Source organism: Danio rerio, chromosome 7, assembly GCF_052040795.2.
Source record: "Danio rerio strain M-AB ecotype USA chromosome 7, GRCz13ab, whole genome shotgun sequence".
Classification (NCBI taxonomy): domain Eukaryota; kingdom Metazoa; phylum Chordata; class Actinopteri; order Cypriniformes; family Danionidae; genus Danio; species Danio rerio.
In genome coordinates this window covers 20,347,501-20,366,312 of record NC_141027.1, presented here as the reverse complement: position 1 = coordinate 20,366,312, position 18,812 = coordinate 20,347,501, and the positions used below count along the sequence as shown (strand labels likewise).

Below are 18,812 nucleotides of genomic sequence, written 5' to 3'. Positions count from 1 at the left end.
AACATACAGGTGTCATTTGGGTGGTAATGACTGATCAGAACAGCGCTGTTTAACATTTCATTTACACTGAAACTAAACATTAGTTTGCCTTTGATACCAGAGAATGAGGTGGGTCAAACCCAGCGTATTTTAGGTCTGCTTTTATATGACAGAGCATCATTACACTGAATTCTAAGGAGAAACAGAGCCAATTTAGGGATGCCTTAAATCAGCTGTGTCGGACTACAGATTGAAAAAAAGTTGCAGGTTCGAGTCCCAGCACCAGCAGAGATTGTAGGTGTTAGGAGTGAACACGATCCACAATTCATCTAGAGTGCATTTTTGCAAAGTTTCAATGTTTGCACAGTTATGACACTACTGGGTATCTCTCAATAAAACGTTCATTGTTTAGGGAAAAACATCCAAGTGACAGAGAAAACAGGAACAGTTCTTACCCAGGAGACAACTCTTCCGTTGAAGCATGGCAGCTTGGCACTGTCATCTGAGATCTCTTCCTTCACCACCCTGAGACACAATTATCAAAGCGAAACAGAATTAATATTAAAAAAACACACATTTGACAGGCATGATTATACCAATTTTCAAATCCAAAATGAGGAGGCCACTCGTAAATTCACAATTTATAGTTTTTACATTTTTTTTCAATTTATACAGTATATTTGTTTGTTTTTCTTAGAGCATTAACATTGAAAGAATGGCTATGCTTATATTCATATTTAGACAAAACAATGGCAATGTTTTTAATTCAGAAAAAGTATTTTTCATTCCTTTTAAGAGAAATAGCACACATCTCGTCCACAAGCCATTAAACCTGAGGGCTCATAAATATATATATATATATATATATATATATATATATATATATATATATATATATATATATATATGTTTGTTTTTTCTGTTGACTAATAATGCCAGTATTTTTTTTTACCCACATTTATCTTTACCAATGCAGTTTTATATGGGTTTGAAATATTATTATGCTTGTTAATAGTCAACTTTTCTTTATATAAAAAGGCAAGCTGGAAAACTATGAACTTTGCACAAAATTGCTGAAAATGATGTCATTAAGTGCAACGAATACACTACCTATGAATAATTTACAGTCAGGAAAAATTCTTAAAATAATTAATACTTATAAATATCAAATTGATTCTTTATGAATAAAATACAAAATATTTCTATTACAAAAAATCCTGAAAACCCATTTGATTCTGTTCATACAGTAATAGAGAACATACATCACTTCTTACAAAAGTATCCAAGGCTCATCACAAGTATCTAGTTAGCTAGCTAAATAACATTATCTTGTTAAAGATTCAGCAGAATTCCCACCGCCATAATAATGCAGAATACAGACAGCACAGAATGATCTTGTGTCATAAAAACAAATGCACAAACCCAGCGGATGTGAAATGTTCAGCATGCAACAATGGCCTGAACAGGGTAAGTGACAGTTCTGTTGACCAGCCAGAAGCCAACTGAGCACTAATAATAATTAGAGTGTGGGGCATAAATATGAACATATTTCAGCAAAATTAATAGTGATGTATGTCTAAGGAACCACCACTGTTAACTCTTATAATAATACGTGGTATATGCAGAAATCAGAGAGTGAAATTCAATATCTTTAAAGACCTTTTTAAAGAGTTTTTTGATTTACATAGCTTCAGAGAATTAAAAAAAAAACTTGACATATTCATGATTAATGTTATGATAGCTGTTTCAACGTAAAGTTCTGATTGGATTGCCTTTAGTTTGACAATAAACAGGAAATGTTCATGACGCAATGGCATCACCACATTCAAATGGTCTATACCAGTGGATCTCAAACTTTTTTACTAAGTACCACCTCAGAAAAAAATTGTCTCACCAAGTACCACCATAATGAGCAGTATTAAAATACAGTAGTGTAGTAGGCCCAATAAAGTAGCTACAGCTCTGTACAGGTCAAACACATGGAAGATTAATTCCTATTATTAAGAATATGTATTATTATCAGCCACTTTAAAACATTACAGTATAAATGCTTTAAACATTAAGACTATTATACTTTGCTTATATGTAAAACAAACAAAATAAAATGTCAACTTGTAAATTGAAATGTGCTTTTAAAAATTAAAAATGGTAGGTTAATGTTCTTAAAAAGTAAAATAAAAACTCCTGTACTTAAATATAAAGTATTAGCATATAGTATCATCAAAACCTGGAGATGTTGCTTGGACCTCATAAATATAGGCTATATGTCATCACATTGCTATAAAAATTGATACAAAATGTAATACCTTGTAACATAGTGTTGTTAAAAGTATTGACTTTGGTACCGAACACAATCCTTTTGAAAACACTACCTTGTAAGATAGCATTTAGGACTTTAACACTTTTAAAAGAGACTTTTTAATAGGCCTGCGTAATTAATCTTTTTTAATGATTTGGAAAGGTGCGATTTTCAGTTTAATTCATCTTTACTTCTATAGCGTTTTCACACTGTAGATTTTGTCAAAGCACCTTAACATAAAAGTTCTAGTAAATTGAAAATGTGTCAGTGCAGTTTTCAGAGTTGAAGTTTAATTTAGTGCAGTTCAAATCGCAAAAGCTGCGATTATTTCCCAACCGACAACCATTGCTCGTTAATTGAATATTAACCGTTATCCAATCAGATTAATATTAAATGATGATTTAATAATAAAAAACAACAATTGGCATGTAGATTTCGTGTGTTAAACATTAAGGCAATTGCATTTTAACATATTGATTTATTTTAACATGCAAACAACGATAAATAACATTAACAACAGAGCTTTGATTTAGGCCTATCATAAAACGTTTAACAGCTTTTAAATAATCAGTAGCATATAGCATGCTTCGATAATGCTTGGTGTTTCTTTGGTGCTATTAAAACTACATCATCAAATCTATATCTCTTTTGTGAAATGGTAAAATCACAAATCGCAATTTTAATCAGCTAATTCACAATTTTTTTTTCCAAATTGTGGAGCCCTATTTTTTGTAAGATTAATCTAAATTGCTTTATCAACTTTTAATATGTTTTAAGATCCTGCTTTTGGTCTTCTATTGTCTGAGAAAACTTTTCCCAGCACTGCACATTTGCCAACATGATGCAATTCTACACCGATTTCACAAAAGCACTTCCCAAAAGCAAAGCTCTATTTTAACGCTTGTGAAACAATCCCACCCCCAAGATCTCTAATGACGCTAATTAAGCCCAACAACTGTACTTGAATAACAACCCTTGACCTCTAACACAACCCACAGAAACACACACACTCAAACCACAGCCTCTCGTGAAAACCTGATTTCAACAAAACAAAACCTCTTACAACAGAACAAGCTCAGGATGGCTAAATCGGCAGATTATGTTACAATTTGGCACGGCGAACATTTGGATATTTATTTTAATTTGAAAGATTTGCGTCTACACAGGCTGAGGAACAAGGTAGGAGGAATAAAACAACCCTGAAATCAGGTCTGTGCTCTTAAGCAGAGAGAATGTTAAGAGGCCCTAGAGAGAACCAAGGGGTCCCGGCTCCTTTCTCTCCCTCTCTCATTCACTCTCTGTTGATTCAATCCCAGACACTAAGCAAATGGCCCGTCTCCAACCATATCCCTCCCCAAACGCGGCCCAGAAACCCCAGCCCGTCCCCTGCCACACACAGTCAGACTGACAGCTGGCTCTTCACACAGCAGCATCACAGCACCCCACTCCTCCAGCATATCAGCTTACACTCACATGCAACGCCGTTCAACAATAACACACACACACACGTCCACCCTTTGCCGCAATGCCAAAAACTGGCGAGACATGCAATCTATAACAGCGAAGAGGATTCAGATTTTAAATTCGCAATAAAATCCTCTTAGACATTTCAGACAGACATTTTGGCTTCAGAATTAGTAAATTGACCTAGTTATAAATCTGATAACTGTACATTGATGGCACCTTTTTATAGCACTAGACATGCATTATTACTCGCTAAAAGAATATGAGGTCAATTCAAGGACTGTATGACACCAATTGTACCTAATCAAGTTTTATTTTCATCAATTTGATCACGAGTGGTCGACAATAAATAAATGTAGAAATAAACAAGGTCTAAACCATTTTGAACTTTAGCCCACTTTCAGAAAGTTATGATCTGATCACTTTCATAGTGTACTAGGGTTGTAACAATATACGGGTATGACGGTTTACCACGATTTGAACGTGCACGATTATCATACCATGAACAATTGCATATCAACGGTTTTAACCCTTAAAGACCGAGACAGCCGCCCGCGGCTAAAAATAAGTATTGCTCTTAAATGTTTAATAACTTTTGATTCGCTGATCCGATTCATAGAATTCAAAGATTGGCATAAAGAAGAGAATCTCAGCTTTCCAGTGCTGTATCACATAACATTCGCGGACTTTCAGAGGCTCCGCAATCAGTGCGGTTACGTCATCAACATTTGACAACGCTGATTTGACAAAGAAACGCTCGTCACTGTGTCTCCGGACAAATCAGACATGATACATTGATGCATTGTCCCTCCTCCATGCCCAGATTGGTTCAAACTCGCTATATCACAACCAATAAGCATAGGTTTCGCTTTTGTTTGTGGACCAAGCTTTTTGAACAACACGGAATGAGAGATAGGCATACATTTATGCGCGGCTAAATAAAACGCAAAAAAAAAGTTTTGCATGAAATAATTCTCATACTAAGTACTTTTGCATGCACAGCAGCACAGAAACATGACAAAACAGTGACACAGCAAAGACGAACTGCTGCTCTTGCTGTTTTCAAAAGACACAAATGAAGGTGCAGCTGTTTGTCTGCATTGCAGACAACCACATCCAAATCCATATCGATAGACAACCATATCCATGCTGGCACATAAAACCTAGGGATGTTCCATATTGAATCTAGTTTCGTTATGTAACTATTTATAGTATAGTAAATATTTATATCTATTTTTTACTGAGGATTTGCACCATGTTTATTTGGACTTTGACACATTATTTATTATTTTCTTATTTTTATTTGTTCATTGTAAGTGGTGTTGTTTATAGAAACTAAAAATATATTTTTTGGAAAAAGTCAAATTTGCTTCACTGTTCTATTATTTTGTAACATACCGTATACCGCGAAACCGTCAAACCGTGGTATTGTTTTAGACGATTATCATACCGTGAAAAATTCATACCGTTACAACCCTATAGTGTACACACTCATATTTGGGTCGAAAGTATCCCAAAACCCACAAAAGATTACTTGTCTCACATTATGACCATTAGAAGACATGTTATGACAAAGAGCACCAAAACAAGGTACTCGTGCTTCCGTAGCTGCCATTCACATGCCTGTTATATGCATGCTTTTCCACTCAATCGCACGTTGCATAACATGACGCTTCGCACAAAGCAGTATAACACTGTGTCTAAAGTACACGCAACGACACATGATAAAAGACATATTTTTAGGGCTGAGCGAAATGGCAAAAATGCAATCTTCATTCATTAATTTTCTTTTAGTCCCTTTATTAATCTGGGGTCGCCACAGCAGAATAAACCACCAACTTATCCAGCATATGTTTTACACAGCGGATGCCCTTCCAGCTGCAACCCATCACTGGGAAAACAAAAATGCAATCTTGATAATAATTTTCCATACTGAACGATAACGATATACAGTATTCATCTTATGCTGCATGTACGAGCAGATGCAGCCATTAAAATCTTTTTGGCTCGAGACTTCCGATCTCATTCACTTCCATTCATTGTAAGACATTAAAAGCAGTTTCTGCTTGATGTTGCAAACTGATATTTTCTTATTATATAATTCCATTTTGTCTGTATAATCATGCAAACCCTTTTTTTGTAGAGCAAGTGGTTTGACTGTTTTCAGCAATATTATTCCTGTTCATTTCTCCTATAGACAACTGAATCAGAAATTCTAAAACAATCGCAAAAGCGAGCACACTTCCACATTGAACAATAAGGTCAATATTTTGATATCATTTGCTAATGCTTCCACATTTAAAAAGAGTACCTCAACAATGACTAAAGCCACAAAAATTAGATGGTCTATAAAATAGCAAATTAATTTTCGGTTGGCGAAAATTTAATAAATCTTGAAATTCAACACATTTTTAGATTCTATTATATTTCTGCTGTGTGGTTGGCTCTTGGATCAATACAGAGTAAAACAGTCCTTATCATTGTTTTTGACATACATTTTAAATCGCAATTTGATGTAATATTGTTTATCGCCCAGCTCTACATCTTTTCCATGTTAAAAGGAGTTTTTGTTCTGTTCGTCCATGGAGGTGAAGGGCAAAGTTTCTATTTCTGCAACATCACAGCTGGAACAGCATGAACTTTTCATTAAAATGATCACCTCAGATGCGGATTGTGTGCTTTATTCCATGTTAAATGTTACCAGAATGAGTTTATGCCATTTAATGTGAAAAGTATTGAATGCAAAAGCAAATAGATTACCTTAGATCTAGAAAATAAAATAACTAGCTAACATACTTAAAACTTGAACATTAGAACTGTGATTCAGTGCAAACCAACACCAGTCACTCAGCATGTATCTATCATAATGTTAATGAGGTTTGGTATTTATTAATTACAATACAGGGCAGGAACTAGGGTTGTACTGAATTTTGGTAGTGAAATTTAAAAAACGTCCACTTCCTGCTAACATTTGAGCACTGTTGAGTATGAAATTAAACACACCTGACTGGCCATTATTTAGCAGTGTCTCATTTCAGAGGCTCCATCCTCCGAAGGATGCATTTGAAGTCCTCTGTGTCATCACAGTGCAACGAAGACTGTCTCATTTAAAAAAAATTCGAAGGCTCCTTCAAACGTAGCCTCCAAATGCGCCCTTCGTTTCCCAGACAATTAATGAAGGACACAACCGGTGAATCCTTTGCGGCCTCGAACGTCCCAAGACTTATTACACGATGATAACGACAGGATGTTTTTAAAGGAAAACTCCACTTTAAAATGTATGAATTAAGTTTATTTTACATGGATATTAAAACAAATGTTAAAAAAACGAAAAGAGTGTGACATGTCTTACTAAAAAGTGATTTTATACAGTATAAATGTTTATGTGTACTTTTATGTGGACCAAAAGAAATATGTTTCCAGCTTCTGTATACCTCGCTTTGCCTTCAGATCACTTAAAATAAGTTTTAAAATCACTTTGAAAAAAAGTCATAACAAATTTTATCAGCACTTGTTATGGTTGCTATGTGACGAGATTCGTCCACTGTAGGCTAGATAGTCTCATTTCAAAACTCTCAGTTCAGCCTGTGTGGACTTCGACGGACTCACCTTTGTGGTCTGCATCCTTCGGAGGATGCAGCCTCTGAAATGAGACACAGCTTTTATGAGTGGATATCATTGCAAATCATATCTGGTGCAGTATGACAAATAGCTTGTCCCACGACACATTGTTAGGAGTGTAAAAGAGTGAAGCAGAATGGAACAAGATAAAAGAGAAGGGTCTCAATGAAACAAAAAACGCAAGTGGTCACAAAATTTGAATGTAAAAACCATTTAGAAAAGGCAATGCTTCTCTGCAATCAGATCACTGAAAACCTATGGTATTATCAGATAGAAGCACAGGCTTTAGACTAAAATTTGAGAGCACTGGGGCTGGTGCCCATAAATTCTACCAGTGGTGTCACCAACACCTGATTTGGCAGAGCTGCACATGTAAAAATTATTATTACAGGTTTCATTTTTTATCAATGCACAAATGACAGTAGCTTGAGACAAGCTCGAGTTTAGGATACAGATTTACATTTTTGGTTGTGTACTGTTTATTATTATTTTCTTTTAAAAGCTGATAAATGATCCATGTGGTGCAAAGTTCAAACAAGTTGAGCTTTTTCATTTTGCTTTTGGTGTGTCTGTCAATGTATCTCTCATATGCAAAAGTATTTCATCGGTTATCAGTTTGGCAAATTGGTGATGTCACCAGATTACATTAATTACAAAGTTACACCAGTAGGTGGCAGCAAAGAAACTGTTCATAAACAGAGTCACCAATTAATTTTTAAAAGAAATTAGCAAGGAAAGCTTGCTATCAATACATTTTAATTGGGGATGTAATGATGAAGTTTGAACTGGTTAAAATTTTCAACATTTCATATATGTGACAATTCAAACCGTATGAGATACCAAACAAAACTCAATTGGAGTTAGGGTTGGGCCGATAGACGATGCTATCGTCCATTGCCGATGGCCAAGAGACAACACGATGCTGAGCTGGCATTGCCGTTCCTCTGCCATGCCCCCGTTGCAAACCCGCTCGCGAAATTTACACACTTGGCCCCGTTTACACTAAAACGTCTTAGTGATAAAATGGCATTTTACATCAAAAATGATCCACATCCACACCGTTTTACCTAGCATTTTTAAACAGCCCTTCGTCCGCTGAAAACGCACATCACGTGACCACACACACACACTAAAAACTGCATCTTTATTTGAATCATGATTAAAATGTGGTAGGCTCCTGTAAGTAAGAGCCTTATGGTTTATATGAAGAGATTAGTTTTGTTGCATTCAATTTCACAAAGAAACAAACCGCAATAGCCCAGTATAAGGACACCTTTTCATGAAGTGTATATATGTCTTTGGTATCATTTTGTTTCAAAAAATCATGAGGAAAAACAGTGTAATAAAAATCATAAACTGAATGGAATCATGACTTTAGCAATCGTTACATCTAGAGCTGCATAACACATCGTGTCAGTATCGATATCGCAATGTGATCGTTCGCAATAGTCATATTGCAAGTAAACGCAATGTTAAGTCTGTTATAATTGTTCAATTTACAGTGTTTTTTGAAGCCTGTGACTGTGAGTTTTTAAAAGCATTCAGGTATAGGAAACTGTATCATTTGCAACTTTGAAAAATGAATAGCCATTCATTTTAAATACCTGTTTAGAAAACTAAGACTATGCAGTATTGATTTTCATTTAATTATTCATTTATTGCATGCATGAATACTTCCTCTGAAAACAATTAGACAGTTTTAATTCATTTGTATCCTTTTCTCTATTGAATTATCTATGCTTGTAGAAGGTTAATGTTTTATGCATTACCCTACAGAATCATCCCAATCAACCTAAAATGATTCATTCTTTCCAAACAGTAATTCAAGTCACACTAAGGCTGGGCCATTTGGCCTAAAATCAAAATCTCGATTAATTGAACATTTTAACTTGACTGTGTTTAATGAATGATTATTTTATTTTATTATTTAGCCCTCACAGTTCACTGACAAGTTTTGTACAATAAAGATGTTACGTATTGTCAGTGAGAGATTTTTGAATGAAGGGTGCATTACTTGATTTTAAAATAATTGAAGGAAACACACTATCTATGAATATTTACTGAACATCAACGTTGAACAACTGAAATAATCCACACCGCCCATACTTTTCACCGCTATCAAACTGAATCAGTTTAGCCTGCGCTACGTGTCGTTACCATGTGCAGTTACTTTTTTTGCGAAGGTATGCGACCAACCGCGCGAAGGATGTGCTGCACCATACATATGTGCTTGACGCAGAAGTATAAATCAGTCTCAACAGAGCGGGATTACGTGACTTGACAAGCGGCAGCTGCTTTAAAAAAAAAAGAAAAAGAAAAAAAGAAGAAAGAAAAAAAATCGGCCTTAAATTTTTATTTTTTTTTATTTTAGGTTATGAATGTCGATTTTATTGACGTTGATTACTTTCCGATTAATTTCCCAGCCCTAACTTACACAAAAAAAAATGCTTTGAGATTTGAGGTGGTACAGCACAAATGCATTAAGTTAACTTAATTTATTGTTACAATTTTAAGTGGGTTGACCATAAAACAATTAAGTTGTCTAAAAAAATCGTCAGAATTGTGTTTCAGCTCAATTTAAATCAGTAGACTGAAGAAAAATCCAACGTAATTTCTGTAGTGCATCTAGTGAAATTGTAGTCATATCGCAATGCACATCGCCGAATAAAAAAACATTGCAATGTAGATTTTTCCAATATCGTGCAGCCATACTTGCATCCCTAATTTCCTAATTAATTTTACATTTGCCTTGTGTTCCTTTGTCTAGTTGTGACAACTAATCATTTTTAGAAATGTGGAAGATTCATGATCATGCTCTAAACAAAACTGCGTTTCTCAGATTATCCAGAATAATGCAGCTCTACATTCCACAAAATAAACTTTTGTTTTAATAGACTCTGGCAATTTTGACAGTAGCTCTGGTAAATTACCATTTATTTTGTTTGGTTGTAAACTGATACCATTCAGAATCAAGATTTACATCCAAAAACCAAAAGAATTTTAACCTGACCAGAACTGTGCAGCTCTACAAAATACACATCCTAGTAAAGCAAATACAACAATATAATATAGCAGACATACCACTGTCAATCTGTCTGCGAGATTAAAAAATATAAACTTATAAGTCCTCTTTACACGTAAACCATGTTACTTCCCCTTTATTTTAAGAAAGCACAACAAGCAGACCCTTTTCTGCTCTATTGTTTTATACTAGCTTTTATATTATGTTAATATAATAAAGCAGGTAAATATTGTAAATTTACATTATTTCACATAACACATAAAAAAATGACAGAAATTACATAAGCCAGAAATTAAACTGCGTAGTGTGCCTTTGAATCACTGTGACTATATTACTACACATTACATTACATTAGATCAATATGTACAACTCATTTCCATGTGAACTACAATGTAAGCTGTCACACTGATGGACTATTTACAGTCAGATGATAACATCCTAATTTGCTGAGATTACCACAGACATTCCAGTAGCATCTGGAGAATGCATAACTGACAAGTACGTGGCTAGGATTTAGTGGACGGTATTCTGTCCACGGCAGGACGATTCAGGCCAAATATGCGGTCTGAGACAAAGAACTCCACTCTCTATGAAAAAAAGTCTGGCAAGACAGCAGTGCGACACTACAAACTTGGCCTGCATGCAAGGAAGTGAGGGAAAGGATGATGATGATTTCACTACACAAGGAATATGAGATGTTATGTTTAGGTACAGTACAGAATAAGCTACAAATTGTATAGTGTCATTCAAAAAGTTTGGGTCAGTAAGGAAAGTTTATAAAGATTGTTTTTGATTAAAGATTCAGCTAAAACAGTAACATTGTGAAAAAATAGTTTAAAATGAATACTTAATTGCAATGTTATTCATGTAATGGCAATGCTAACTTTTCCGCAGCCATTACAGCCTTCAGTGTCACATGATCCTGCAGAAATCATTCTAATGCTCTGATTTGGTGCTCAAGGAAACTTTTTATATTATTATTATTATAGTTCAAATTAGTTGTGCTGCTTCATATTTTTGTGGTAACTATTTTTCATTATTCGGCATTTCAAATAAAACTATTTACCACACAAATGTCACTTTTGATTAAGTTTAAAATTCATATAATACAATAATTAATTAAAATTTGAATGTGGCGTATATTAAAGTGAAGTGTTTTGAGAAAATAGGCTCCATTCATACATTAGCCTTTAAATAATGTCATGACTCTACTGACTGTATAAGTCCAGATGCAAAACAGTAGCTTATTATGCATACATACGTCACACATGTACACAACACAACTATGAACAACTTTTGTAGTTTTTTTTTATACAAAACTGTAAAGTCAGAGACTGCAGAAAGTGATCAACTTAATCGACACTTTTGGACACACACTTTTACTTTGCGATGATGGCTTGATACGATTAACAGACCACCCAGACCAGTGTCCTTGTCTAGGGAAAACCCATAAAACTCCTTCACAACAACTTTTGACACAAATTAAGCAATGATATCTTTCCTACAGTAAAAGAAAATCACTTTTATTCGACTTCTCGTGCATCTTTGTGCGTTTTTTGGCCCCACAATCACTTACCCGAAGTCCTGGTCCATAGACTTGAAGAAGAATTTGTAGTTCGGCTTGTTCAAGACCTGCTTAAAATCCAGCAAAGTGATTTTCTCGGCCGCTATGGGAATCTTCACCAAGTACGGCGTCTCCTCTTCGTCAATGTGATAAATTATCTTGGTCTCCGCCATGTCTCTCAACCCTGCTAAACTTTCCCGTTGTTCTGCGAAAGTATGGAAGAGGTAGCGGCTAACTTATCCTGCTAACGCTAGCCAGCGCTCCGGAGAGAAGGGGGTTGAGGAAAGTCGTCTAGACCACAATACTACTATCCGATAACACTGCCCGGGCCACAGCATCCAGCAAAAACAAAGAAAACTGCTCTGTTGTGTCTAACTTTTGCTCTCTTGGACAATGTCGATTCTCATGATTTAGTTTCCTAAAATGTTAAAAACACACCTACGGCCAGCTATCCTGTAACAACATCCCCCCCTACAAAAACACATGGGGGTTTGAAATACTTCTCTTCGGCTCGGGCCAGCGCGGCGTGTGACGAAAGAGCGGCGCCCAGGACTTCCCACCGCTGCTCTCTCGTATTGGGGCAAGTCCATACGAGTGTTTCTGTGGCACCAGATAGCGGTGGGACCTCTTGATTCATCCCAGTGATTTGAATCTTTAGAATCAGTTCACTACAAAGATTCGTTTACAGGTCATTTGTTGCGTTGCGAAGTCCGTGTGAAATCAAAATGTACAACATATAATTTGCTCGCTCACTTTGTTATTCTTTAAGTGATCAATTAATCTGTGCAAATAAGTCCACTGGAGGAAAAAGTTAGTTTTGGTATTCTTTAATCAAAGTCTGAACATTTGCAACTGTTTGTGGCAGTCCCGTTCTGATGACGTCGGTTTAACGGATTCGGTCACTATTTTTAGCCACGCCCCTCTTACCATTAGTTTGCTAAGAGGAAATATAGTGGTCCCTTGCCATTGATCTATAGGCCTACTTCTGCTTCAAGCACACGCGTATTGTCTGGCGCAACCTACGCGCGGTCATTTAGCCCTTGCTGTAACTGATGCTGTCACTAACACACACTTTTTTAAAAATGTAACCACACATCGTAACGATGCATAGCGCAAGCTCTGTGATTGGTCAGCTTGGTACTGGTGATGAGCGTGGGTGGTGCTGAGAGCTGTTTACAAGTCCCTTAAAGGAGCTCCAGATGGAAACGTTTGTTTTGTGTTTACCTTTATGATAAAAGTTGTTGCATGTCCATTGGTTCCCGCTTCTGAATAAGCAAGTTTTAGCTACTTGTAATGTTCACAAAATATAAAAATACCCGAGAAGAAACTTGACTCAGAGGAACATAAAAACCTGCTGCCAGCTAGTGGTTTGTAAGTGTTATCACAGAGCAACACAAACAGCATGCAGAAGTATTAATGCATGAAACCGGAGCACCCAGAGGAAACCCACGTGAAGGCAGGGAGAACATGCAAACTCCACACAGAAACGGCAACTGAGCCGAGGTTCGAACCAGCGACCTTCTTGCTGTGAGGTGACAGCACTACCTACTGCGCCACTGCCTCGCCCTATATTAATCATATAATTGTATTATGTTAGGGTAATTGACTTCATATATTTACAGAATGTGAAAAAAAAGCTATTTATATAGTGACACATATTCATCATTTACTCTCCGTCATGTGGTTTTAAACCTATTTGAGTTTCTTCTGTTGAACACAAAAGAAGATGTTTTGAAGAATGCTGGTTGGTGAGACCCATCGACTTCCATTATATAATAAAAAATTATTCTTTGGAAGTCAGTAGGACCCAGCAACCAGCATTTTTAAAAAAGATCTTATTTTGTGTTCAACACAGGAAAGACATTCAAACGAAATGATTTTTTTATGAAATATCCCTTTAACATTCTGTAATACCCTTCAAACATCACATTCTTTGAGATGTAGATATGAAGTCTGAGCCCATTTCATATTTCCAAGAAATCATCACTAGTGAACCGGTTTCCCATTTTTTAATTGCCACACGTCTGTCCACAAACCCTTATATCAGGTGCAGGTTATCACATGTTTTTGGCAACATTGGTGGCAGTGTTCAATATCTGTAAAGAATATTTCAGTCAAACAGTTAAAGTACTGCGCATGCCATGTAATCAAAAGTGGTCTCTGATGTATTCATGTGCATCATCCACAAGAGGGACTCATTATCATCTGTGAAGAAGCTCATGCTGGACATGAGTCTCCCTGGTGTTGCACAGCATTCAGCCACATTCGCACGTAATGCAAGTAAAAATGCCAAAAAAATTTTTTTCCATTAAACAAACAAATTTATTTATATTTCAGGACTGCACATGTGCACAACAATACAACACAACACAACACAACACAACAAGAGAGTATCAATATTTATTTTGAGGATAAAGTTTACATTTTTTCAAACCAAATAACATTAAAGGTGAAATATGAATATAAATATTAATCTTTGTTTTTCTGATATTTGCCAGCTAGATGTTGAAAAACATTTTGTCTTTTAGGTTGAAGCTTTGTAGTATATCTTGTATTCTGAGTGCATTCTATTCAATTGGATCTTAAATGTATAATTAATGCTTTTAACACTAACTGTTGCAGTGCTGCTTTTTATTTATTTATTTATTTTTATTTTTTAATAATTATTTTTTAAGGGGTTTTCACCTTTATTTTTGTAACAACAGTAGAGAGAATTGATAGGAAAGCATGGGGTGAAGAGAGAGGGGAAGGATCAACATAGGACCGTGAGGCGGAATCAAACCCGGGTCGCATTTGTTGACGCACAAACCACTACACTATATTTATTAACAGCAAAAACATACCCAATGATTTAGGAGTCCAATACAAAGATTCAACAGGTTTACTTGATTTATTGATTTTACAATTCACTGGAAACACAGTGAACATCTTGTAATGCTGAATTAGACTTTACAAAGTGGTTCTCCTCAGGCTTTCAGATAGTGACCATCTTTATATCTTTAACTTTGATAAAAGTTTGCAACCTATTGCATTATCACAAAACATATTTTCATTAAGAGTTGCATTCATCTGTATTGTTAGTAGGAAGACCCCTGCTGTCTAACCCTGAAGCATCCACTGTCTGCTCCAGTACACCTCAGCCCGGTTCAGGTCAACTAGAGGTCAATTCATGTGTGAAACGTAAGCTTTCTTTCACAATTTGAGTGCAGTGAATCTTGGCATTGTCCAAAAATATGACAGTGTGATAGATCTTCTGACATTTTGTTTAAGAAAAAAGCTACAAATGACATCAGACAGGGTTAAACAAACTGTTGACAAATATATAAGACAGCGGTAACATATAGGCAAATAATGTCGTATTTACAATTTTTGTTAGTATTAATTATAGAGAAGGGTGTTTTTGGTTGCTTTTTCTGACTTTAAACTAGAGTTGTGAACCTACACTGGTCTCATGATTATCATGCCATCAATTCGGTTCAATTCGATATCTCGGTGCATTACGGTGTATTGACGATGCTTTCCATATACATTATACATGTCTGTATAAACACACACACACACACACACACACACACACACACACACACACACACACACACACACACAGCATCACCCTCTCTTTCATTCACACACATACACACACTAAAACATAGACAGTACAAAACAAGCGACAAACAGCATCACGCTCTTTCTCCTTCACTCACATACTGTAAACACTAGGGTTGAGCATCTAAGCTATAATGCCGATCCGATACACATCTCGATACAAAGAATACGATCCGATATATTAGCGATACATTTGTGACATATTGCGATGCAACACGATACGATTCACACCCATATCACGATACAATGCGATAATTCAGCACTAACTAATTAGATCAAGTTTATGAGATTATGTGAAAGAGGATGCTGTGCCATTGAATGAGTTTGATTATTTATTAACCAAGTAAAACCAAGACTTTTTTTACAAACTGGCTTTTCTCTCAGAGCCAGAGTGTCAGTTTACAGTAGAGGGCCATTTTAGAACATATAGCACATATTATTTAAAGATTTTCAAGATAAACAATGTATAAGTGCAATATATATTAATATATATATATATATTTGCACTCTTTCAACATAAAGGTTTACCATTGCACAACAAGAATTGTGATTTAACTTTTCAACTATGAAAACAAGTTTTACAAAGATATTGTGCCACTGAATATTCAAAACTTAATTTGGTGAACTAGCAGTGTTATGCTGATTTGAAACATCACTGTCACTGTAAACAACAGGCTAATAAAAATATAATTAAATACAAATTAACAGGAGGAGGTGTTTAAAACCTTCGTTCTCCGTGACACTAGGCTGAATATCTTTGCAGATGAACAATGCAGTAACATCCGTTATTGGCGTAGAGCGCACAAAACTGTTGCGCATGGATAAAACTTGCAATGCTTTTCTCACCACTTTTGGAGCTGGTAGCTACAGTTGAAGCAGTGCGAAAGCCGGGGATGCAGGAACACTGGAAGATGCTTCCACAACAACACCGTGGCGCCGCTTCAAGTGAGATTTCAGATTAGTCGTACTGCCCGCGTATTTTACAGATGCGTGGCACATTTTGCAAATTGCATCTGTCCTGTCAAGTCATTCATCCTTAAATCCATAATGTTGCCATACTTTAGATTTAAAACTCAGTGGGGAATAAAATGTTTGTTTAGCTTCTCGCGCTTTCTGGGGGTGCACCACTAGCTTCATCCGCACACCTGATACACTGAGTTGTAGTGTAAGTGTACACATCCGCAAGCCCGTTGCTAAGGGTTACTTTATGTAGGTCGATTAATTATGCGCCAAAAACAGGTTGACAACACTTGTTAATAAATAAAAAATACATTCTATATTAAAAATATAAGCTGTATCTTGGAAAAACCGATGCATCTCGCAAAAACCGATGCATCTCGATTTGCTTCCAAAATTTCATTCATCCTTTGCTGCACTACCGATGCACTCGCATCCTGCACGCGCATGACCACGTATCGATACATATCGGTTAATTTTCCCATCCCTAGTAAACACACACGCACACAGGGAGCGATATTGTGAGAACGCCTGCTCCCGTTCAAATTACACAAGAGTTACCGACCGCTCTCACGCTTTATTCGGAAATTTATTCCCGCACCGCATGAAATCTGGTCGGGTCCAGCGGCTCCTGCAAATTGCAGACCTCTATCCAGAAGTATCTCTGTAACAGTCGAGAGGAGAGAAAAATTCACGCCAGCAGGTCAAATAGGCCACAGAGAAAGAGAAAGAGAAAGAAAGAAAAAAAGGAGTTCATTTTCATTCTCTCAATGGCAATGAAATAGGGGCTTCCGCTGTAAGTGTCAGTGAAAGACTGTCCAGCAAACACACACACAGTGAAATTGTGCATAGTTTCTGAGTTTTTAAGTAGTTGAATAATTGGTATGCTTCCCTCGCCATAGTAAGCTATGGCAACATATGGCATATGAGATAATAGACGTCACAACATAATAACCAGTTTTGATTATAACTGAACCGATACCGAATTGTCTGCATTTGAATAGCGGTGCACCGAAGAAGCAATTAATTTTGACACCCCTACTTTGAATGTCCCAGGACCATTACTGTCAATGGAGGCTCATTAAATAAATAAAATTGTGTTTTGAAGGTGAACGAAGCTCTCAAGGGATTAAAACAACATGCGAGTGAGTAATTAATCTTTCAAAACTAACCTTTTAAATCAAATAACAACACCTTTTATTCACAAACAGTACAATATGTTAGAAATGTTCATAATCTTTAAAGACATAACAGTGTGTAAGTTGCAATAAAAATGATGCATGTTTAATGATCTTAATGTTCTCACTTGGAAAACACAGGGACAGAATAAATATTTGAATGCATTTGCACACAGCATACAGTTATGACTTGGGATAGGTTTACAGCAGTTATGTGTACAGATAACAACATTGTCAAAATGAGTCCCATAAGCATGCCAGGCCAGTAGTTGGCGATGTCGCTTTGGAAAGAAACACTCTGTGCCTGCATGCATACGGTCCTATAGTCTAACCTAGTACTGTATTCTCAACTACTGGCTCATGGCTATAGGCTGAACATGTAATACAAATGGAATTGACATTCCTGTTTTCCTAAAATCATGTTTTTGTCATTTGCACAGAGATGATGACAAAGATAATGATGAAAAGAGTACTCTTTCAAACACCACTGATTTCAAGAGCTCACACTTAGCTGATGATTGATTATGAAGTGTGTTTGGCATGCTGGCCTGGGAGAGAGCCCTAAGCTCTTAAAATCCTCAAGTCCGGGGCTCCCTCATATTTGCAGGGCAAACATGAGAGTTTGAGCTCAGATAGGTCTCGAGAACTCCACTGCTTATGTATGGCTAATGACAAATTAGAGATTGCTATGTAGAGATATACTGCTGATTAAGAGCTCATCTATGGTGCCAATATGTTGCATGTCTTTGAACTGTGGGAGGAAACCAGAGAACCCAGGGCAAACCCACAAAAGCACAGGAAGAACATGTACAGTCCATACAGAAATGTGGACTGGCCTGTTAAGGACTTGAATCAGTGACGTTCTTGCTGTGAGGCAACAGTGCTAACCACTGGGCCGCCATGCCGCCCTATCAAGGAAAAGGGAGGGGAGTAGGGGTGGAAGAGGGGATTCTTCAAGACAAAGATAACTGAGGTAAGAATTTTCATTTTCTTTTCAGCTTAGTCCTTTTATTAATCTGGGGTCGCCACAGCAGAATGAACTGCCAACTTATCCAGCATGTTTTACACAGCGGATACCCTTCCAGCTGCAACCCATCTCTGGGAAAGAGATAGGAATCATCC

The 18,812-nt window shown here is 36.5% G+C and overlaps 2 protein-coding genes across 6 annotated transcripts in view; both read right to left on the bottom strand.

Moving 5' to 3' along the window:
- dvl2 (dishevelled segment polarity protein 2) overlaps nt 1–12,424 on the bottom strand; it is a 35,397-nt gene extending 22,973 nt beyond the window's left edge. For 3 of the 4 annotated variants that reach the window (XR_015494582.1, XR_015494583.1, XR_015494584.1), the window contains exons 1-2: nt 11,962–12,424; nt 435–504 (exon numbers count right to left, since the gene is read on the bottom strand). Coding sequence is in view for 1 of the 4 variants with exons in the window: in NM_212648.1 (NP_997813.1) it covers nt 435–504; nt 11,962–12,122 (231 nt within the window). In the remaining 3 variants the exon portion in view is untranslated. 4 annotated transcript variants of the gene reach the window in all.
- Nucleotides 12,425–17,770: 5,346 nt separating this feature from the next.
- Nucleotides 17,771–18,812, bottom strand: part of si:ch73-335l21.2 — a 7,572-nt gene continuing 6,530 nt past the window's right edge. For both annotated transcript variants that reach the window (XM_087258312.1, XM_087258313.1), the window contains one exon: nt 17,771–18,812. This exon is cut by the window's right edge and continues 1,234 nt beyond it. The gene's annotated coding sequence lies outside the window, so the exon portion shown is untranslated.